This window comes from Lepidothrix coronata, unplaced genomic scaffold (genome assembly GCF_001604755.1).
Source record: "Lepidothrix coronata isolate B3197 unplaced genomic scaffold, Lepidothrix_coronata-1.0 Scaffold123, whole genome shotgun sequence".
Lineage (NCBI taxonomy): Eukaryota > Metazoa > Chordata > Aves > Passeriformes > Pipridae > Lepidothrix > Lepidothrix coronata.
In genome coordinates, this window is record NW_016690303.1 from 1,819,565 (window position 1) to 1,844,545 (window position 24,981).

Below are 24,981 nucleotides of genomic sequence, written 5' to 3' on the forward strand. Positions count from 1 at the left end.
CTGTAATTGCTGTTCTTCTAGTAAGCTGTCAGAGCCTGTTTTGGCTGTTCTGGGTGAACAGTCTTGAGTCTGACTACAAGAGGGGATGGGAACTGCCTTCACTGAGAAAAACCTGCAGTCATGACAGCCACAGAAGAGCTGTCTTGCACACCCAAAAGCTTTTTAGACTACAGATGGATCTCCAGCACTCTGTCTCATTTCAGAGTTTGCTGCACAATAAAAAGAGGAAAGAAAATATTGGAGTTCCTGGAAAGCTTGGATGAGGAATTCGGTTGTTATTAAATAAGATTGATTTTTCTTCCCCAAACATATTGTTTTTGTTTAAACTGAAAAGTATATCAATTTTAAAGAAAAGTGACAGGATAAAAATGCTAGATTAAGTGTTTTAATGATGGAGAAAAAAATTTTGCTTTGCAAATTCAAAACAAATTTTTAAATAATTGTTTTGAATTTCCTTCGATATTTGAAAAAGGTTTTCTAAAGGTTTTGAAAGTGATGACAATGAAAAGGTTTTACAATTATTTGCTATTACTTTACAGAATATTTTTGAAGGAGATTTCTTAATTTTTCCTTTTTTTGAAATAAGATTTTCCATCTAGTTTTTCATATGCTACTTATTTTCAGGAGGTTACTTCTTTGCTACATCAAATTAATGTCTGGATCAGCTGACCAGGTATTAGGTTCATATTAGATTTAATACCTGCAGGTATTAAAAGGTCTCGACTTTTCCATGTGTGCTAAGGGAGAGCTATACTGAAGCTATTCTGAACCATACTGAAGACTTCCCTGTTGGTTTGCACACACTGACTGCTCAGCAACTTTTGCTGAAAAACTTGCAATGATTGATGCTAGTGCCAGCCACACAGCTACTAAAATAGATTTAATAGATTTCATAAGTACTAGGAGATCTGGAATAGCCTGTCTCTTAAGGAAGTAGATACAATAATTCTTTAACTCTTGGCCAACATCTGTTTTGCAGACTAGACTTCGCACTAGGGTCTAGTCAAGTAATTAGAAAAAAAAAAGGAATACTTTCCCTGAGGAGCTCCTTATATTGACTGTTTCTGAACTGAGCTACTAGCTGAAAGTCTTTGATTAAAAAACTCTAGAAGAAAGCAAGCATAAAGTCACTAAGTTTTATTGATGAACTCCTGACCAAACTCAGATGAGCTGCTGCCTAAAATTCTGCTACAGGAGTCTACCATAGTTCTAGGCTTAGTCAGTGGCTTTTGTGGAAGAAATAATGCAGTCACAGGACTGTAGCAAGGTGGATTTAGGTCAAGAGGGCATGTGGAGTGCAACAGCTACTTGGTTATGCACATAGGTAGCGTGAAAGGAATTGTTTAATTTTTCTTATCCATAGCAATTAGACACTATGGTCAGGGTGAAATGCAAGACTTCCTTTACTTCCTGTTTACGCAAGCTCTATCCTTTTTACTCTGCTTCTTACTGATGATTTTTGGACTCTCTCTCCTTGTTCCTCTGTGCTCTGACAGTCCAGCTAAGTTGTCCCACAGCCATAGTGTTGAACTAATTTCTGCAGAGTTGTTATGAAATGACTCACGACTCATTCTTTTCTTACTTGCATGAGTGAAATATGACCACTAAAAAAGTCTCACTGTGGTGTGGCAAGAAACACTTACCAACTTGTTAAGTAGGCTGAGCTGTGTTTAAGCAGGTCTGTAAAGCGGGTTCCAACCTATACAGCATAGTATTAATATGCCTTTTCCTAATTCCTATCTGTACCATGGCCTGATGGATGTTTCACAGTATCCTTGCTCTCAGGATATAGTATATCATATTAGAAGGAGACACTATTAGGAGAAAGGAAGAGTCAGATACAACCATCACTGTTTTTTCACTAGTCTTTGTCCGCTTTTTTCTCATCCACGCTTGCGTGAGTATAATTATATGATCATTTAGCATGGAAAGTGTCATTATGCTATGCCTTACCTTATTTTCAGTAGCTGTAGTTGTTCGATTGTGACTCTGCGTTACAGACAAGACTCACCAAACAAGTCAATTCTATGTTTTTAGACCACTTCTCACCTTTTCTGATGCTACCTCTACGAAGGTAGCACATTGCCCAGGTGAGGCCTTGTATTTATGTTTTTCTTTCACTCTGGAAAAGTGCTGTGGTTTGCTTCATTATCTTACAGTTTTTATTACTTGCTGCATTCAGATATTAGAGGGACATAGGGCAATGTTGTTGGAACAATTTTTCAAATTACTTCTTGTTTGTGCAGATTTTCTCTTTCTTGTGTATACCTGGTAGGGACCACATTGAATAATAATTCAGAACTCAAACTGTGAGGTTTCTTAGTAAGAAGAACTTTTTCCACTCTGTTGCCTGCTGTTTTCTGATCAGATATTATAGTCACTCACAGGTAGTATGCTTTCCGTATGAAATCTTGCCACGCTTCAGGTATTCACTTTAAGCAACTTCTATATTTCGGTTGAACTTAGTGTGTGAAGATAGTAAGGTAGGTTATTTGTTTCTATGACAGAAACTGTACATGACCAGCAGCCAGATCACCCTATCAGGTTCCGTTTTTGTCGGTTACAGTTTTTCATGTTTGAGCCTATCGGGTGTGATCCAAATCCAACTGCAAACCGTGAGAGCATTTCTTTTGAGTTTAAACAGTTCTGGATGAAGCCTGACATTAGATGATCTAGCAAAGGATGATGAAAGGATAAAAGCTTTTAGTTAAGCGTAGAATTTTGAACTGAAATAAAGAGAATTAGATAAATTTTATGTATATTTTTGTTTAATATGTTTAAACATATCTTCTTCTTCAAAACCTTAAATTTATTACCCTAATAATTTATTACCCTATTTTGAAGTGTTCATCCAGACTTTCGATGAAATATCTAGAATATCTAGGTGGACAACAGTGCACAGAGTTCACACTAACTTTGTTCTTGATCCTATGATAGGCTGAGTATGTGGGAGACAGCCACTGTTCCCACCAGTCTCCTTAAACTGCTTTTGAACACTGCACTGATGTGCTTCAGTAGCCTCTGAAGCAAATTTTCAATGCAGGGAAACAATCACTGAGATAAATCCTAAAAGAGTGGAGTTAAAAGTAATTGATGGGTTCATTTATAAACTCAAGTTTATAGTTTAATAGATTACACAACATATGTGAAGAAATTGGGCAAAAAAACCCAAACTAAAAAATGACAAGAGAACTCCCAAGAACACTGCTTTATTCTCTTTGTTGTAGGAGGCGAATTAAATACCTTGCTGCTGTACTTAGTGTATTGTGATGGGTCATACTGGTAGCATAATGAAGGGTGTCATAGCAATGGGCATATGCTTTATGTTTTGCTGCTTTTTTATTAATTGTCACACCTGGCAAATTGCTTTTCTGTTAATCATTTTGTTCCATAACACTTGAGATATTTCTCTCTAGTTCTCCCTCCAAACTTTGCAATTAACTCTGCATAATCATAAACCTGGAGTCTTGGGTAAAAATATACTGACTTTTAACTATTTGCTTCTAACTTTTGTTATTGACTGTTACTGTAAAGTAAATCTACATTCAGGGAGCAAAATCCTCTCCCTCTTTAAGAGAAGTATGCTTATACTCTCCACACTGGTATGTTTATGTCTTTGGGCTTGTACCATTGGTTGTTCAAATGCTAGCTCAGAAGTTATAGTATTGTGATCTTTAAGATTTTGCGTATCTGCAGAATCAAAGAAATTGTGATTAAAAACTACATTAAAAGGTAAGTAATGGGAAAGCAGTGGGAATTGTAAGTACTCTTGGAAATTCAGCATCAAATGCTCAATACTAGAGTTTGATTAGTGTGTCTTCCGTATTTACTCTTTTTATTAGGCCCATTTTATTTTATATCTCAGTCAGACTTCATCATTGGAAGAGCCAGGACATAGGATCCTGAAAGATTCAATCTCTGCGGGTTTGAGAATTTCAGAAATAGAAAACTTTCAGTCAAACTGGGCTTTGATTCTCAGAGGTGTCCAGATAATCTCTCTAGGTACTCAGTTACTTTTATATAGTTATTAGTTCATATTTCAGGTGCAAAGACAGAAAATACTGATAAATGGACTCCAACTCTAAATAAGAAGATATCTTTTTCACTGTGGCTTTGAAATAGGCTCTCCTTGAAAAACAGTTGAAATGTAATAACAAATGGTGTTGGAAATGATGTGGAAAAGGAGAGTGCCATGGTCACTGGTATTCTCTGAGGTAGGTTTTGCTAGAAAGATTAGCTGAAAAATTGTGAGGTGAGAATGTTAAGCTTTGAAATTAATTCACATGTTGGCTTGCTTGAACTTCAAAGTTTTGTTGAATACAAAACCACTGCAGAGTTTAATATTTCAGGAAAATATTTTAAAAAAATAATCTCAGACAGAAGGAATATGGAAGCAACCCAGGACTTGGCTGTCATTAATTGAATAGTTAAGGCAATTAATGCAGTACAGTGTGTTAAAGGTCAAGTAAAGGCACAATACTTGGTTGTAAATGTTAGTGTATAGTCATTATTAAGAGAGAACAGTTTGTTCATTTAGTTTTACAGAAGGATGATGCCATAAAATTCTGTCTCGTACTCACTTCCCGTCTCATTTTAAGGAACACTCTGCACCTGTCATTAGACTTCCTAATCTTTTAAAACCTCCTTAAACTGTGTCTCCAGAGCTAACAAAATACCTTTTCCTGTCTGCTTTATATGTCAATAACAGATTCATGAAAGAGATTTCCTTTGGTTGATTGGCTTGGTTTGGTTTCAGAAATTGCAGAGCAAATCAGTTGTAAAACTCTGCAGTTTCCATTAAATGGCAAGTGCTTCAGATGTTGTGTCCAAATAATGCTGATGATTGCAGAACCATCACAGAAAATAAAATAAATTCCTTCACATGAAGAAAGTTCTCTTAAGACTAAGAAAGCGTTCTTGTTCTTATAATAAGCTGAATAACTTGCTGATTTGGATTTCTGGAAACAAGAACTTTCCCCAGACAAACAAGAAGTGTATTTTCAGAATTCCTCTTTCAGTGAAGAATTGATTTATCTTAGTATTTAAGATTGAAGTGGTCCAGTATTGCATAATTAAATACAATACATGTCTTTAATACAGAGATTAGTTTAACATTGTAGCAGACATGTTTAAAAACATCACACCATATTTGTAAAGCTGTTCTTTAAGATGTAAACAAATAATAAAATCAAGACACTAAGCATTTTGGAATCTACCAGAGAGGTTTTAAAGCCAAACTTGGTCAAGCTTATCATAGTTTTTTTGCTTAAAGAGAGAATATTTTCAGTTTTTATGTGGTAAGTGGTCATAGTTAACAAAAAAGGCACAGTTAATCACTTATTTATTTCTGATTTGATCATTGTAAATTTGTTTTTTTCCTTTCAGTAAAGAAGCAAGATGCAAAAAGAGAAGTGGGGCACATACTGTCTGTACTCAAGGAGTTCGATCAGAATCAAATTCCTAACTTTCGAGTCCATTCATCCACAGATATCTGTCTTTAGAGAACTGGTAGAAAAAGCTTATAGAGTTGGAAAAAGCAATGGAATGTGTAGGTAGGCTTTTTGATTGATTGCAGTGGGAGTTCAGTGTCTAGAGCAGTTGGAGAACTGGATGGAGGTTAGAAAAATAAATCACATAGCCCAGAGTGACAAAAAATAAAAGGTTCGGGTATAGTCACACAAAGATCAGTCATTTTAAGTTTAATGAAAGATAAGGAGACACTTCACTGTTTAATACAAGACTTCGCTGTCTGTGTTCATAATGTTTTCTTTTCTCCAGCAAATACACCAACAAACTAGGGGTGGAAATTAGTAATACAGCAGTTGAAAGAACTAGTGTTTTGAGTTAGGTATGCCATTCCTTACCACATTTACATCTGATAGAAACAATACGAAAAGAAAGCTAGATGCTGTATCACTGAAATTATTTAAAATTATAATGAGTGCCTTGTTTAAGAATATGGACCAAAAAACAGCATTAGAGAGATCAAAGTAGCACTAAGGGTCCAAAATGGACACACTTCCCCCCAACAAGAGGTATCATTCTGCATTAGTCTGCCATATCATGGCATTATTCTTTTATGGCAGCATTCTGTTCTCAGCAATGAAAAATATTAAGAAGTAATTTCTGATCTCACTTGTGTAGCTGCACTATTTCTAGCAAGTCTCTAAATGAAGCAGGAAGGGTGAAAACTTGGGCTAGCAAAGAGACTCTAACCCCTTCCAGTCTCCTCACCTCTCAATATTAACAGTGCACAAGAAAATACCTGATATAATTATTCAACATCTTTTCAATTTGGTCTGGGCAGAACTGATTGAATAATAAGTGTTAACATTGAATATGTTATTTTCTGTGGAAGGTGAAAGAATGGCTAATTTTCTATGATAGGATAGAACAAAATATCTCTGTTTGTAATAGAAAAACTCTTTATTATTTTGTGATGTTAAAAAAACTCAAATATTTTGACTTACATTGCTCCTTCTTGCAGATCAGCTGAGACAGATATATTGCTAACAGCATCTATTTTTTATGGCTTAATAAAATGATCCAGAAAATACTAAAGTACTGAAATATAAGTAACCCAAATAATACTGAACTAGACAGTCTGAAAACTGGTATAAAGGCCAGTTAATAAAGTCTTAAAATGTTATGAAGGCCCCATATGAAATCAATTTTGAGTTGGTGTTTCCCAGTATGTCTAGAATGCTTTAGTCTTGTATTATAATAGTAAATTCTAGTGTAAAGTAATTTGGCATAGCTTCTGTATATTGTTAAACCCCAGCAAAATGTAGTTTCATCCTCTGCTGCAAGTGATCCATGTAATTAATAGCAAATTTTCTGGGATAGCTAAGCAATTCTAAAAAAATTTCTAAACACAAAATACAACCAATAAACACACAAAGCTTGAAGAATATCACTGATAAGAAGTAGTATAACCCTCTCCACCTTGTGTTTTTAGAGGCCTTTCTGGGAGTTTAAAATTATGCTTATTCAGAATACTGATAGTAGCAGCAGGAAAAGACATTTCAACACTGAAGCCTGGGAAAGTAAACTCTGCAATTGAACTGTCTTCTTACAAGCAATAAAAGATGTTGAAGGCATCATGGGTCAAATGGAAACTGCTTTGGGTATTGGGTGTGTGTTGGATTTGTTGGGTAAAGCACCTAGTGAAAAGGCAGTATTTTCTACTTTTACTACACAGAATATTCTGTTACCTAGAAATTTTATTCTAACAATTTCTTTAGTCTGTGTCCAGTGTATATGTAGAAGAAATGTATTTCTTGTCTGCATCTGTCTGATTGAGATTTACTAAGAAGCTGACCTGTGCCTAGATGTAATCTTATTTTAACCAATATCCGTGCGCTTCGGTGGGATCTCACGTTCTACAACCCACACCTCACTAAAAGATTGTCAGCTGTTTTCCCACTAATTTTTTGAACAGCTTCCCAGACAAGCATGACGCTCATTTGCACGACTGATACCCAAGAATTTATTTAGCCATAATAAGCTCTTCAGCCTGTGCAGCCTGGTGTAGCTGTGTTGATGCTAACTGTGCTTATCGATTTACTCCAGCTGAGGATGGGATCCTCTTTATAACACTGCAGTGGCAGACCAGCTGGGAGCCAGCAGCCAGAACTTCTTGCTGGAGTAGACAAAACCACGACATTCTTGATGACCATTTCTTTTGTAAAGCTTAGCATGATTTGTGATAGACTATGATATGTAGATCTCAAGATTGAAAACACTGTTACATGCATCAGCCTTTCAAAAAACACTTCACCTGTTCCCACCCTATCCCTTCAATAACTTAATTTTCTCTTTACTAACATACACGTTAGCTTATGTGCTTATTGCATTCACCTATATATAGTTACTAGTTAATACTTTTTCAACCAGCATATCTAAACTGAACTGCCAATACCACTCTTTGTCCCAAACTTCTGTTACTTTGTGGAAAAAAAATCCAACTCAGGCCAAAATCAGCAAGTCAATTCTGTTATTTTTATAAGATTATCACAGGAATGCCAATGAAAATATTCTTAAGTTACAATGGGTGTAACACAGGATTTTCACATTACCCCCTCCCTCTGGGGGAAATCCATAACTTTGTCTACAGTGTGAACTCTACTCATATGGGTCAGGGCAGATTTACCTAGTCAGTGTGTTTGTTTCCACTTCCATTTTCATTGGCACAAAACCAAACAACTAAGGGGAAACAGGCAGTGCAGGGCCCCCACCCTGGCTCTGAGTGTATTTTCTTCTATTGTAGCTGGTTCCCTTAATTTCCCAGATCAATCAAAACCTGCTGGAGTCACTGCTGTGATAAAGCTGGTTGCTGTCAGGGGATAGGATATCTGTGCTAGAGTGATGAAGAGGGGTCAGAGCTTTTTTAGGGCTTTAATAACCCTAAAGAAATAAATACCTACCAAATTCTAGCACAAAATGGGGCCTGGGTGCAGTATAGAATATCTGGAAGCACAATGAATGTCTAATGGTCTCTATATTGTGCTAGCATCCCACTCTGAGAAGAGCATCAGCTCTTACCTTTCCAGGACTATCATAAAGGTTTGGAGATCCAGTGTGTAACAAGTGCTGAAAATGTCAATACTTAGGTAACTCCTTTGAGTTTGAGGGCTGGATAGGATGCTTGAGAAGTCAAGAGGTCAGTTCCCTGAAATGTCCTGTCCAAAGTCTCAACAGCCTGAATACAAATGGTACACGCTCAATCACTGTAAAATTCCAGTCCATCTGTGTCCCTTACAAAAAGGACTAATAATCAAGCCATGGTTTCTATATTTATTTATGAGAAAATAAACAACAAAATCTCTTTTGGTGTAGGACCGCATCATACAGTTTTGTCAAGAGGAAGTGCAGACCAGCTTCTACTATCTTGGTTTTAGTGAAAAGCTTGCTGCTGGGTTTAGTGGTAGGTGGTGACTGCCTGTGTTCTTGGTAAATGCTGCCCGAGTCAGTAATTTACTATTCTCACTTCTGCTCTTCTAATCTTAACCTGATTTCAAAATTAAGCTTTGCTCTTCCTGATTTTTTTTGGTACATTATTGCTGTTACTGACCTCACATGTATCCTGAAAGTTAATTTTGATTATCATGTTAGAAACAGGATGTAATACCACCTGTTTCTCCCAGATTTCAGTATAATGTTGGAACATCAAAACTAGCGACAACTGCTCTGTTTGCTGCTACATAAGATACACAAGACAGAGCCTTGTCTCTGCCTCACATGACTTCTTCCCGTTCTCCACACCTGCAATGGCCAATTCTACTCCAGTAAATGAGATATGCCCAGGGCTGTTCTCTGCTCACGCTGTGCCTTAGGTGCACACATTATAAAACTAGGGTAGCTGTATCCAGGCTGCATGTTGGGAATGGCCTCCAGCCTGTGCTGGCTGCTCAGCTGTACCCAGGAAGGGTTTGTAGAAGAGCTGTCTGGACTGGCCTAAGTAGTGCCAGAACCTTGTTCTACAGCCATATGGGCAGTTGAGTTCCAGAGACTGGGAGTGTGTCCACAAGCAAGGTGGAACTATTAATACTATTCCTGATCAGTTGGTTAAGATTAATTTCAGACATAAGTCAGAAGGTTTACAATTCCTTACAGTTATTTTACAATTCCTTATCAATTATTTTATATCTGGAGGGATTCAGAGGTCCTATTAGATGCTTGGAAAAATGTCTGTTCACTTTCTGCATTTTACATTCCCTGCTTTGATACTTTTCAGGTCCGAGTTCCATGGGGTTACAGTGTAACATAAGAGAAAATATTGTCTTTTATCAGTTTTCAATTTGCCACATACAATTTCATTAATTGCTTTGTTCTTGTCCTACAAAAGAGAGAAAATAATCAGTTCTAATTACATGTGATGACAAATTTAATTTGTTAATTAACTGATAAGTAATAAGGGCTAGAGCAACAGGAAGCAGGAATAATAAGTTATTTCATAGACAACAGTTACACTTTTATATGTCTCTATATTAGCCTGTGAGGAGATTTTTTTTTTCCTACCATTTCATTATTCTTAGGTGCACCAACTGGTTCAGCCGTTTAAAGCATATGTTGCAGGACATAATGCGTCAGCAAGAGATGATGTGAGGGAAGCTGATAGGACTGGCCAAGGCATAGTACTCCCTTTGTCTCCTGGATTCAGTGGCCAAATCCCAATTGTTGAATTATTTTGTGAGAGCACAATCTTGTCTTTCATTGAATTATAAAAGACTCTGCCAGGGTTATGTGCTATTTCCAGTCAGGAATATGGAGGCTTTAAATTCTTGCTGGGTACAAGAAGTACTATGAAGATGATGCAATGGGAATGATGCAGAATGAGAGTCTGGACTGAGTTTTTAATAGCGCTTAAAATAGTGTTTTCTTACCAATCAACAAAAAAAGTCACATTTCCAAATAAAGAATAACACAGATGCAAAAGATTCTTCCTAATTACAACTTTATTGTACTTATGCTGTGCAAAATATGTTTGATTATGTGTTGCAGGAGAATAATGTAAAGTTTTACTCACATAAAGCTTATAAAATTTTATTTTATAAATTATGCTGGTTATATTACTGATGAGTCTATGCAGGTGATTTCACAGAGAAACTTGTAATGTTTATCCTGTTAGGAATTCTACATATTAAACTTTGCATTTCCTGGTCTTGAGGTGGAAAGCAATTTGGAAAGGAAATTTAAAGTCTGGAAGGAACTATTTCATTACAGTTTGGTATAAAAGATCAACCTCTGTCTCCCCCTAAATTCAATCAGCATTATTTATTCACATGGTTACCAGCTTTCCATACTCATCGTATGTGTGTTCGAGAGTGGATCTCACTCCCTGAATGGATGTTTGCCTATGTTGGTCCAGTTATTACTTCTTTCATTAAAAAGAAAATAAAATTATCAGAAGTAGGTAGGATGGCACAGTCTTTTTCCCTGCTCGGATCCATGCACTGCCTCCCCTGTGGTTTTCAGATGGCAACAGTTACGGAGTCATGTCCTCCCGTTTGCCTTGAGGGGGCTGCAAGGCTGAAGAGAGGGCTGTAAAGCTTCAAATACAGGACTCAAAGGCACCATTGTGCAGGAGAGGACTTTAAACAGTTGCTGAATTTTAAGTCTATGCTTAAATTCAAATCGTATCTGTGAGATTTTAGGGTTTGCTCAAAACTTTTGTGAATTTAGAGCTGTGCACACCTAGTAGAAATGCTGAAGTAAAAATTGTACCATGTGATGATTACAAATCAGGGGACACAGCCATGCTTCCAAACAGTAGACCTCAACCCTGTAACATTGTATGTGTAGGGACAAACTTTTGTACACATCAGGATGAGAGTCTTACTTTCCTTCTATTTATTGCAGAGATAATCCTTTATTTTATTTTTTAAATCTGGATGTTTAAATAGAATTAGAATTGTCTGTTTGCTTTGAGGATTGCAATACATGCTAACATAAAATTATGTATGTATATGGTAATTTTTATCAGCATACTGTAGCATAATATTTTTGGGAGCTTAAACAGCTACAATTTGGATAGCAAATATAGAAGCAAAAGTAAACCTGTCACATCTCCTCATTTGCACTTTCTCAGACTGAACTCAAAAAGTGCACAGAGAGCAGAGTACATGGTTTGGTCTGCAGAGGCTCCAGAAGAGTGCTAGGCTTCATATTATGCATGAAAATTGTCTACGTCATATCTCATAACTAACTTACAACTGAGTAAGCAGAACAGAGCATTACTTTATGTTCAGAGTGAATGATGGGACATTTCTTTGCAAATAATATGCTCACACTTTGAATATAGATATTTTTGTGGATCTACAGATCCCCTTTACATCAAAATGATTTTTAAAGTGAAGATAAGCTACTGTGGAAGCCTTGCCATGTGATAGCTGTTCTGAGTTTGGTGTTTGTGTCTTTTTGGAATAACACGGGTTTGTTTGTTCTGTAGCCATTCCAGGCCACCCACATCTTGGTGGTTTGGCCCTTCCTCTTGCTTGTCTGCAGGTGTGCCCGTTCTGACCTCATTCACCCATCTATTTGCAGTCATAAATACATCTAACCTAATGTTTGGCCATATTTGTGTTATGATATCCTTGAAATAGAAAAAAACCCCTGACAATTAATTGCTTATTCAAAGCAAATTTTTTTTCCACCTAATGTTCATCAAAATAGATTTTTTTTTTTCATGCTGTTGCAGCAAATGATTGTAAAGCTTTTCTATTTTGGCCATCACCACACACTTAAAAGTATCTCTGTCATGTCACCTGGCTGTGCTTCTCTCCTACTTAATTCAAATCACCATCACAAAAAAAGTGCTGCCTTTTCAAATGCATGTAAAGTGCTTGAAAGGTCTCCCATGTCAACATGAAAGCAAATTATAGTTAATTCTTTACTGCTTTTTATACCTAAAGTGCTGGGTACTCTAGGTAAGATTTTCTGTGGTTTAGGATTGCTCTAATTCTGTCAGGCAGGGGAGATTTTGTTGTCCACTTTTAATATGACTAGAGTGAGCATGAAATGTTTTGGGTTTTTTTCTGAAAATTCAATTCCAGAGCGACATAGATTTATTTTAGGATATTTTCGTATGAAAATTGTATCATCTACAGAGAGAAGTAAATTTAATTTTCATGCCAAAATGAAATCCATCAGCATTCTGTTTTATGAAGGAACCTTTTAAAGTATTAAAAAAAAATACCAGTAGTGTTAATTCAACCCACGCAGGCTATCATTGGTGTCCTGTGCCACTGCCTACACATACGTAGTCATTTACGCTTCTGTCAGATGGAAAATGCTGCATCCCACAGCTGGAAAAAGAAAGACCCAATGCAAGGTGTCAATTAGTTTGAAAACAAACTGGATAATGCACAATTTGCAAATGCAGACTTTTTTCCCCAAAGACGCTGTTTTCTTTTGATCCTAACCTTCACAAAATTTAGGTCTTTAGGGCTGAAATAGACAGTGTCCCAAGCTGGATCGCTTTTGCGCTCTTCTGAAAATTCTCAGCCAAACGAAACTTGTTGTCCAGCACTTCTCCAAGCTTGGATAAGTGCAGAAATGAAAGCAGGTGGAGAGGTAGAAGTCAAAACTCATGCCTGATAAAGAAGCGCAGAGCATAATAGGGTAAAAGATAGGTTTGGGGGGAAAGGATGATAATAGAAGTAGAGAAATGTGGGAAGCTACAGGAAAATATGATTTGGAGGCAGATTTTGGAGGCAAGTACTGGAATGTGTTAGTCATTTAAGAAAAAATTTTAAAAAAAGAGAAGTATGAACAAACGTGATAAGGTTATATAAAGAATGTTTCCTTCCCAAATCTGCAGTTAAGTATTGTAGCTCTGTGTCTGATTGTTGCTTCAGCTGCCCACAACTGGCTTATGAAAGTTGCTTTCAAATTGTGCATTTCAGTGCTTACACGTGTCTTCATGAGTTCCAGTGGTGGAATTGTGTGCTAGGACTCTATAAAGAGTCCTATAAAGAGGCAAAATCGGTAGACAGAACAAGACGGTCAATTAATTTTTTTTCACAGGGTATGAAGTTTGTGTGTACGCATCTCTTGGTATGGTGCAATCTTTAATGCATCACATACTGTTTCACTTAGCCCCTTAGTTTTAGGGCAGTCTTCAGATGATTCAGAATAGTATAAGATACTTTCCCCTGAATAGAAACTAAAAGGTATATATGTAAAATTGGCAGGAGACTCATAGAAGAGAGGGGAATGTTTTCATGGTTAGGAATGTCAGCAACTACGAGAATGGGATTGTATTCCTGCCTTTACTGACAAGTTCCTATCAAAGATAGCCAAATTGTTGTGACCAAAATTTTCCATTGGCCATTAAATACTCATTTTTTTATTTTCTGCAGTGGGTCAGATTGGCAGAGTGCTCTCCCAGCTGCAGTTTCAAGTCATTGATAGTGTGCTTTGGACATATAAAACCCTGTACAAATACAGTAGTTAAGAAAAATCAAGTCTCATTTCTTCTTTGAGGAACCCAAAATCTGTGGAAAGTTTTGCCATTTTTGTCCCATTATCTCCATGCCATTTCCACTATAGTTAATTCCCCTTCTGAAGTCAATTAACATTTGTGAATTGCTTTGATAACTTTGGTGAAACCTCTAGGGTACTCCAGAAGAATTTATTCATTTCCCTTTTTAGCATAGTGTTGAAGTGTCACACTAAAAGCTTAATTATTCTTTTATTATAGGAAGTATGAGTATGATGCAGGGAAAAGAAAGTGTAACTCTGAGTTTACAAAATGTTGAAATTAAGTGCTTGATTTCACTATCTAAAGAAGTGCTCATTTTGGTTTGGGGAAGAATACGGGGGGGGAAGAGAAAGGCGTTGTAAAAATATATTTGTATAAAATATATTTAGAGAGTGAATTTCCTGTGGTCTAAAGTGGTAAAAATTACAGGTCAGCAGATTCTGCTTATGTGGGGTTCCTGACCAGGAATATCATACCTAAGTTTGTTCGCATTAAAATCAATAAATATCTTGGATTGCTTGTGGAAATATTTGTGGTGTGTATTGCAACAAGTATTCAGTCTCCGTAGTTCAGAACTGCTCTGGGCCAATGGGATTGCAAAATATCTGTCAGCTTTGGCTGACAGCCTAAGGTTGCCACAGCAGTTTTTCTCTTTAATGAGTAAAATAGGTGATGTTTATAGAAAAATAACTGTCTCATGAGAAGCTGTGCAAAAAGTTCCATTCAAAACCATTCTGTTTATATATAGTTTTGTTGTTTGTTTTCTTTTCTTTTTACTTACTACTGTGGACATTTGCATGAAAACAGGATATTTCTCCTTCAAATTGCAGTCATGGACAGAATAGCTACTATGCCAAAATGGAGCCAACCCACTTCAAAAAAAGTAAACTATTTTGCTTACCAAATCTGTTTCTTCTGTGTATGCAAAGTTTTGAGCACTTATTTTCCTACCTAAATTTAGGGGCTGGGTTTTTTTGATGTAAAACCAACAAAAGTGTATGGATGTAATAAAATGAGAATACATTACTCCGAAAATTAAATTATTAAAAAAAATACCAGAAACAGCATTTATGTTTTAATATTTGCAGTGACAGCAGGGATAAAAATATTTTTTCTTATGTGTGCTGACTTTTTTTTTTTTTAAGCAGTCTCGAAACAATGATACATACTCAAGGGAGAGATGAATAGAAAAGATGAGTCCTGTTTTGGCTGGTGACAATCAATAGAATTAATAAAGACAAGGAACATCGGTATTCTTTCTGAGGGACAAATTTGACTTTTCCAGTCTCAGGTTGAATGCAATATTCTACCAATAAGGGAACAGCAGTTTTACTGACAAGTAACATATTTTATGTGGTTCAGCAATGTTTTATAATGCCTTAAAATTACATTAGGTGTCTAAGAACAAATGAGCGTACATTAACACCTATGTTCCTATTTGTATTTACATCACTTAACAGATTAGTCCCTGACTCCAAGTCCATCTGAGTGCTCAGGGAAAGCTCCCAACTGCCCATGACTGTGTCATTTGTTTCTCTGGCAGGAATGAGTAGGAGAGTGAGTGAGGCATGCTGCCAAATTCTCAGCCCCTGTGAGCTCTCATCCTAGCAATAAGGAAGGCAGGAGCTTGAATCAGTGAGCCTTCCAGTGGGAGGCAGATCCAGCCAGAACTGTCTTACAGCTGCTCTGCCCTGTAAAGGCTCACTAGCCCTGGACTAGCAGACTGCCTGCACTGGCTTGTGGCATAGAGCATGCTTTTCCTGTTCCTCCTCCTCCTTTCAATCTAGGGTGGTTCTCTAAAAGCTATACCTATCTGTGCAAAATCTATGATGGCAATTAAGCCATCATCTGTTTGTACAACTGCAGGATTTAGAGTCACCGTACTAATAAGTAAATATTCCCTCTCTGATTAATAAATGGAACACCAGGGTTGCAGTGCAGGTTAGAATAGTCCTCTAACTGTAAAGATTTGCAGAGAAAATCAGCGTGGATAGGCTTCTCTTTATACTACACAGATCAAGTTTTCCAATGCCAGGAGCACTACTTCTTCCCAAAGGTACCTGCAAATATTTCAGACAATCCTTTTTTCTCATTTGAACAAAGAAGGATCCCACTGAGCTTTCCTGATGTAACCAGCCTGCATTTGGCTCTGAGAGGCCAAATAATGAACAGTCTCTTTACCTCTTTGCCGTCATATGATTTGTGTTTTGCAAATAAAAATTATAAAAAGTGTAACAATTCTACCTGCGGATGTAAACTACTTTTTTTGGCATGTCGATTTACAGGGTCAGGGTCTATTTGCTTAGGCCAAACAGCATTTAAATGTGACTGAAAAATATCAGACCCCAGGTAGTGGTAAGAAACATCAAGGGCTCTTTGCAGAAGTAAGTTGCATTTATTGCTATTTTATAGGTGCTCCATATGTAGTTTGCACTTGACAAACTTTTTTAGTTTTTTTTAGTTTGGGCAGCTAATAATGCATATTCACATTGTCCTATTTTTTCCGTACTTGTAGTACTTGACTCAGAATTGTGGCTTGATGGAATATTAGCAAAGTAATTCAGCATAAATGTGACAAATACTTTCTTAGGTTATCTGTTGGTGATATTCAGTTCCCACCTAGTTTATTCAGTAATGCTTTGACAAATTGTTACAGATTTTAGCAGCAGGAAGTTTATGGTAATTATATCATATATTATGCTAAGTAAATATATGATAAATGAGCAAATGTAAACGAAACAAGAAACGCAACCCTGGGGGCTAACTGGGCTTGCAGTTCTCGTGGATGAGCACAGCAGGTGAGCAAAGGAGTATGAGGAATACAATAAGAATTTCTTAAAGCCTGACTGCTACAAATATGTCAATGGAGCTGATTCAGCATGGGAAGAACACAGTAATTTACTGTTGATTCAAAAGCCAGTAGCTCACTGCTACTCTTCTGGGTGATGTGGAATGCATTAGCTGGAAATGCAGATGACTAACCTTCAGGAACTGCCACTTCTGCTGCTCTTCAACCCGTCTCCTGCTCCTTTCTGGGGACACTTCTCTGGAAACAGTGGCATGGCATAGAGCTGCTGGGACAGCCACCAGTCAGCATCAGACCAGCAGTCAAAAAATGAAATTATACCAGTCATCTTTCTTGAAGTAGCAGTTTCAGAATTTGCCTTTCTGAATTCAAAAAGACTGCATTCGCTTTGCCTTTATCAGGCCAATATTAATGGCAAATATATATCATGTGCACAAATTAATATTTAGCAGTATAATTTATATTTCTTTGCTGTAAAATTTCTTATATAAAATACTCTTTTCCTATACTATTCCTCCAGCATTTTGCCCACTAGAAATGAGGCCTTTTCCTGCCTTTCTTTCTCCCATCTCTGTTTATGTTTTTCTGTATAGAAATACATTTACTTATTGTGTTGATGATTACTTGCCTTTTAAGTTACCTTTCTGCCTGACCTCCACCCTTCTCTGTTTTGATTGTCAGCTCATGGATGCTACGACTGTAGGATCGTGCTAACTGACCCCTCTGGAGTTTTCACTTCCCCGTGCTTCCCCAGTGACTATCCCAACAGCCAAGCATGCAAGTGGATCATCCGAGCACCTCATGGATTTATCGTACAGCTAACATTTATTGATTTTGACATTGAAGAAGCTCCAGGCTGCATTTATGATTCACTGACATTAGACAATGGAGAAAGCCCAATGAACCTTTGTGGTATCACTGCCAAAGGATTATCCTATAACTCTACTGGGAATGAAATGATTGTGTCATTTAAAAGTGACTTCAGTATCCAAAAGAAAGGTTTCAATGCCAGTTATGTACGAAGTAAGTAAAACCAAAGCATTTCATCCCTTTATAGATGTTAGAAGGAAATGTCCTATAAGGATTAGAATGACACTTCCCAAAGGAATCAAGTCCTCCATGAGAAGGGAAAGGATGGGGGGACTGCAGGATACAGGCTACAGGGTTCTCTTGTATGTTTTTTTAACTAATTTATTTTTCTTTGAATCAAAATTATTTTATTCTGACACATGACAGGAAATGTGTTAGAAAAACTTTTCACATGCAAAGATTTTAGGCCTAACAGTTCCTGACTCTACCAATTTATGCGGGCAGATTTGAAAGCAGGATGCGTGTCCTTCAGGTCAGCATACCTGCAGAGGACATAGGAACCTAAAGACAGCATGACAGGGAACTTAGCTGAGATAGAAACAACACCAGCCCAGACCTCTGTCCCAGTGAAATGACCAGTGGTAGGGAGGAGTTTGTACAGAAAGTAGAACTTCTCAGAGTTTGTCCAGTCTCTGGAACGAACTTCCAGGAATGAACTGATGTTGCAAATAGCTACCTTTTGTTCCAGTTCCTTGATACTTCTTTCCCTTCCTTAGACACATAACAGTGGTTTTAAAGGTTTTAAAAAGCCTAAAACTGCAAAAAACAAGACACTCCTGCTTTTTCTCCTAAAGGGGTACAAATAGCTTCTGATTGGTGTTTGTTTTTTTATTTAAAGTGTTAATTAGAAGTTACATGACATTAAATGGAGGGCATTAGGATGATCACTGCCAGGCCCTATATGCGGCTCACTGTTCATTCCACTTCTTTAGTTTCCAATTGCATTCTCTTAGTAGGCTTTCTTTTTGTAGAAGTTGCACACCTTAAACTGAACACTAGTACTGCATTGAGCATTTACATTATTGTAGCACACTTATGTTCTGTGGATTGGCTGGCTGCCTTAAAATCACAGAGCAGGGATGCTTGGCAGTTCTGTCTTCAGTCACAAACACATCTTCCTTTATTTAAATTTTAAAAATATTTATTACATGTCATATATTTTAAAATAATTAAGATAGTAACTGCCAGGAATGATAAGACAAAAGTAGGCCTGATTATGACAGCAAAATTTGTGTGCAGTTCTTAAAATTAAAAAGGTAACATCACAGAGGAGCTGACAATATCTCTTTCTACTGAGGTCCTTTCATGCTGACAAAATGAATGTAGTAATAATTCTAGAAGCGCTGGTTTTTTTGTGAAAGTGGAAACAAATTTTCGGAAAGGTTTCTTAATTTGAAAATAGAACTCTTGCTGTGTTGTAAGAAGTTGTAAAATCAAGTGGATCCTAAAAATTATTTGCAGTCAGATTATTCAAATGATTTATTTCTTTATTCCTCTTCAATATTTTAATGTTTAATTATCACTGTAAGGGTAAGATGACTTTCAATTGGAATTTAAAGATGCAATCTTACCCTCAGCTGTGTTTAATGAGGAAGAGAGGAAAGGTCCACAGACATAGTCTGAGAGCCCTTTGTGTATATATACCTAGAGGTAATGTATGTTTATGACAGCAAAAATATTACCTCTATGCCATGTTGGATAGTGCCTTCTGTTCATGGATAGCACCATTAAATAGTCTTGGAAATCCTTTTATTTTGAAAAAGAAGGCTATTCCCCAGTGTGAATAAAAGTGTTGGAGACCTTCACCAGTGACTTGTATTTTAATGTTTCATATATATTGGTTCAGAAGGTCTGTGTTAAAGCTTTTTGTTAAGCATCTAGACTGAGGCCAATGAATTTGGCTTCATTACTGGGAATGTGTAACTTTCACCTGACATCTTGATTTTGACCATGGATGCTGGGAGAGCTGCCCACATGCTTCTAGGGCAAATTAAAACTGTATTCTGCTTATTGCCACAGTTGTGCAATTATGTTAGTTTCAGAAGGTTGTTACAGACAAAGATCATAGTGACATTTAACCTGGAAATGGATACAGAAAATGGGCTTGGTAAAGGTATTGTAATGTACCACTTGCTTTTCAAGTTATAAAAGCAAGTGGACAATAGGACATCAGCACACACACACATTGAAATTACAACTCATCCTCATGGCACATGTCAATGAGTTTTGGGAGGGAAGTAGATTGGGAATAGAACAGCTTTTCTGTGACAGCTCAGTGTTATGTAAGAACAAACAAGTTTCAAAATGAGTTTTGCAAAGTGTGTTCTGTTATCCATAGCAAGTTGGCTGCCTACATAAATATTGATTTTCTGATTGTGACCTACTGCAACACACCAACAGCAGATGGATGGGCCATATCCTCAGCTTCAGTAAACAAATGCAGCTTTGCCAGTCTTAGGGAAATTAATGTCTATTTACACCAGCTGAAGAGCTGGCCTGGTAAATAATTTTCTAGTAATAGTTAACTGCATAAGTAATAGCTCCACTAGTCAGTAAAAGTCACTCAATTGCCAAAAGGGGAGGACAAGACATGGCAAGAGGCCAAGAGATGACTGTTAGTACAGAAATGCTTGAGACAATGTCAGATTAGCATACTATTGAGTAGTACTGCAGTAGCTCAGATTAATAGCACAATTCACTGAGGTAGTAACAAGACACTCTCAAACAGGCACTTGGTATGTAGACTTTTGTAGATCTCATTGAAGTTTGATACATTTCTTCAGCATCAGTGACAGGGCAGACAAAGGCACCAGTCAAGCACTGAACCGTGCTGAAAAGCCCATCAGCTGACAGGAAAGCAGTTTTCCCTGCAAGGGATGGTAAAATGCAGTCTAGGGACTCCTGGCTTGCTTATGCATAAAGGGGTGTATGAAATGTGAGATAGTGAGATGCAAGTAAATTTTTTTGTACCTTCTTCATGAGAAAATCGCAATATGTCAGAAAAGCCCATGTCCATTGTAATCCAGTTGTCTTCCTAAGAGAAACAATTTAACATCATTTTGAATGCAGTATAAACACTTGGATGAATATTCCAAGAATATATGTATATTCTTCCTCAAAGAATAAGCAGTTTCTCCAGTACTAACATCTGAAATTTGTCAGTGTGATGACTGAGTGCAACAGCAATCAGGAAAGACACCTGCACGGGATTCTGTTTTCTTCATGGGGACAAAATACTTCTCAGTTTTGCACTTTCATACAGCAAAGTTGAGGAGATTTCTTCAGTATGGGAGCAATGTCCTCTCTGTTTATTTCTCTTTCTGTACTGTTTAAATTTGACCAAGTGGTCCACAACTTTCCTGACCACCCTAACACAGGCTGAATAGTGCTCATATGAATAAGCTTTCTTCTTTTCCAAGTTGCGAATCCTTATACTTCTTCTGGAACACTTTCCATGTTACGTAAAGGAGCTTACAGTATAATTACCCCACTAAAAAAATGCCCCTGTTTTCAATGGAGAGTTGAACACATTTTCTATCTATAAAATTGTTACAACATACTTTTTCCCTTGGGAAGAAAAATAAATCTATGAAGTAAATCCAGTAACTATAAAAGCCCAGTATTTTTCTCTCTTCCCTCCCGTTCTGCAGTTGGTGGGTTGGCGGATAGTGAGCAATGCTTTATGTTCTTTTAGTATGTAATATATTGGTCAAATTATATCCTTGTGTATATCCAAATATGGTAGTTTAGAGCTCAGTCTTTGCAAGCAGCTGTGTCTTGGTTGGCAAAAGGAACTTGCAGTACCACAGACAACACAGAATCCTTATACCCCATATATCTGCATCTTTTCCCAAGTATGATGTGACAGTCACCCTTCCCTACTGTCTCACCCTCTCATATTAAAAAGGTTTTTATTTCATTCTGAGAAGACAAAAGTTGTAGTAATGAGTGTAAGAGTTGTGACATCACTGAAAAATCCCAGAGGAGTCTAGGAATTAGCTACTGTGGCAGTTATCCTTCAGGTGCAGCAAGAAACAGTTTCACTTCCAGCATATTTGCTGTGAAAATGTGTAAGAGGTAGCAAACATTTGCTGGAGATATGGTCTGACAAAGAACTGTGGAGCCAGAAGTAAAACCAGGAGCTGCTCCAATCTGATCTTGACTGCCTGTGCATGTCTGATAGCCAGAAACTTAATTCTGTGGAGAAATTTGCTGGAAGAATTTTGCTGCCATAAATGTGCCAATAAAACTGAGCATATTGACATTTTATTTTGAAAACTAATGTTCTCCAAAATAGAGTGAACAGAATTGTCATTAATGTACTCATGGAGAAAAAGCATATGTCATGGGATACGTCTTCTCACATTTGGTGACTGCCATTTTGTCCATGAAAGTGAGAATACTTAATAACAGAGAGAGCAATTTTGCCCATGCCTAAATACCTTTACAGCAGTACATAATTTACAGGAGGACTAGACATTTCTAGACACTTGTGCAAAATCCAAAACTGCTGACCCAACTGTTAGCAAATAGTGAGCAGCTTGGATATAAATATTCGTGAACACGCGATTGCAGTATTCAACCAGAGAGCTGCTGGGGACAAAATGAGAAGATGCCTAATGCTTTGCAGAAAGCCATTAGCTGAATTCAGAAACAAAAGGCTTCAGTTTGCCAAAGAATGTAATGGCAGCTTTCTTCTATTGTGATAATTAAAAGAAGCAAGGCCTGAACTTCACTGGTGTAATACAGTCATGCAGACAAGTAATCAAAATAATATATCTTAAAAGCAAGTCATACTGTGTTTTTCAGATAACTGGTTTACTCCATTGCCTAGTGCATCCTTAGTCGATGAATGAGTAGTAATTTTTATAAAGTGAGCTGAGGCGGAATTGGAAATTAGCAAGTAATATGTCCTAATATTGCTCTTAATGCAATGTAGGGGGTTGTTAGCTGTTACACAGCATTTTCTGTGCCATTGAAAGGATCTCTGCATATTTTCACCAGAGTGTACTAGTAAGTCTAATTTCCCCTTGTTGTGTGCTATTGATATATTACTGTGGCAGTTTGAGCCACACCCCCAGAGGGGGAGAGAGGGAGCCCAGCCACCCCCTGGCCTTCTCCACCTACACGCAGCAGACACCAACAGCCAAAACAACAAGACAGAACTGCCAACCGTTTCCAGTGCTGTGATATATGATTTTGAGCAGAAGCGAACAACATGAGTGGTGATTGGTTCTCCAGGGAACACTGTCCTGGCACCCAATCACCTCTGAGCCCCCCCCAGCCTCTCAGGGGGGCCAATTTCAAACTATGACAATTACAGTGATAAATACCACCTAATGAATGTTTGATTTAATGAATCTTACTTTGAACCCCGCTGCCAGTCTGCCTATATTTCTATATGATGAAATTTTTTTTTGTTAATTTACTCATCTGCTCTTGTTTCTAGTCGCTGTGTCTCTGAGGAATCAGAAAGTCATCATTCCCCAGGTTCCCGACATAGATGCTGTGTCTGTGGCAGAGACTGTCTCAGTGCCAGATCTTAGCCAGTTTACACTGTGCTTCGAAGCAACCAAAGGCAACAGTGATGACAACGACGACTGGAAGGTTTTCTCCTACACTAATGCATTGTCGACAGAATTCTTCAGCTTCGGAAAGACCACAAAAGGCCATTTTCTGTCCGTCTCAGGCACACAGTGCATCCTTGAGAATGCATTGCCCCGAAATGCAGAGTTTTTCACGGGAACCTTTCAACAGCTCTGTGTTGTATGGGACAGATTCTCAGAGACTATAGGTATATATGCCAAAAGCACCTATCATACAGTGTATTGTCCAGGTATCTTTGACAAAGTTATCCCTGGAAATGGGAGGCTGGTGCTGGGCTCTAACAGCAATGAAATGAGCTCTCTAAATGGAGACATTTACAACTTCCGCCTCTGGAATTTCACCATGAATGCACAAACACTGGCCAACCTCAGCTGCGATGTGAAAGGAAACATTGTAGACTGGGAAAATGAATTCTGGAGTATTCCAACTTCAGCACTGAAAGCAGAAAACAATTTGAGTTGTGGTGAGTACGCCTTGCCAAGACTTTTTTGCTTATTTCCCCCCCCCCACTTCTGCACTGTGCTGAACATATCATATACCAAGATGGAAAAAGATGAGAGTGTTCCTGTGAAAGTAAAATAGCTAGGTCTTACTTTTTTTAGACTTTAGCTCAACTCTTACCATACACAGAGGCTTTGAAAGGTATAGAGTTGATTCCTTAAAGGAAAAGAACAAGTTCCCTAAGTATATTGAGTTGCTGCTTGAAATGATCTGCAGATCAAAGTTTTTCCCAAACACTCCTTATTGGCTCATGCAAAAGGGGGATAACTGCAACTACCTGCTAGCCCCAAGTAAGATTACAGTGGTCTCTGGAGACAAAAAAAATAAAGTATGTTGACTAACTAATTACTAATTTTTGTACCTGCCCTTTCACCCTTTGATTAGCCAGGGGAGTGCTTGGTGGCCTTCTGCTGAGTGTACAAAGCCAGCAAAATCAGTGACAAAATGACAATTCATATGAGACAGGAAAGTAGGAGAAAATATTAAATTAGAGGAGGCAGACAGGAAGGAAGAGTTTTAGATCAAAATCATCAGATTTTGTCTCCCTGATGATATATTATCAGTCCTTCTTTTAATTGGTAATTACTGAAGGTCTTTTTTCCTGTAGATTACTCTAGAAGATAAATTTCAATACATTGTCCAACCTGTTCTCGTTTCATGGCTCAGACACTTGATTCTCATCAAGTGTCCAGATGTATTTTTTGTATATGTATATATTTTTACAGCTGGTTGGCAGTTTTCTGCTGAAATGAAAAAAAAATCAAAGCTGAAAACTCTTTGTCACTTTGGAAGAATAATAATAAAAACCAATAAGTAATAGATAATTTAATAACAATAATAATTTTTAAAGAATGTTTTGCTTAATAGCTTTGGAGATATTTAGATAATTATAAAACGCACAGTGAAAAATCTGAACCATGGCCAGGAACAGCCTATACACATACATATGATGCTTGTAAAATGAGCTGCTGTCAAACTCCATGTCCACAGAGTTTAAGCTCTCCAATAATAATGAATACATGTTGACAAAAACAAAAGCAAAAAAATCAAAGAAAATGGTTACAGATATTGCTTCTTTCTAAACCAGGTGGGGTCTCTTCACATCTAATGTCCTCTCCAATTTTGCCTTCTTGCTCCTCTGACACCTTATTACTTACTGGTTTAAGCACAGTTTAAGTGGTGTCAATATAAACATCTCCTGACAGAGCATCTG

General features: G+C 37.4%; 1 protein-coding gene across 6 annotated transcripts in view; it reads left to right on the forward strand.

The window, feature by feature from the left end:
• Positions 1-24,981, forward strand: part of ADGRG6 (adhesion G protein-coupled receptor G6) — a 109,292-nt gene that overhangs the window by 23,745 nt on the left and 60,566 nt on the right. For all 6 annotated transcript variants that reach the window (XM_017825937.1, XM_017825939.1, XM_017825941.1 and 3 more), the window contains exons 3-4: positions 17,472-17,813; positions 23,110-23,730. In XM_017825937.1, the coding sequence (XP_017681426.1) occupies positions 17,472-17,813; positions 23,110-23,730 (963 nt within the window). The remainder of the gene's footprint in view (positions 1-17,471; positions 17,814-23,109; positions 23,731-24,981) is intronic.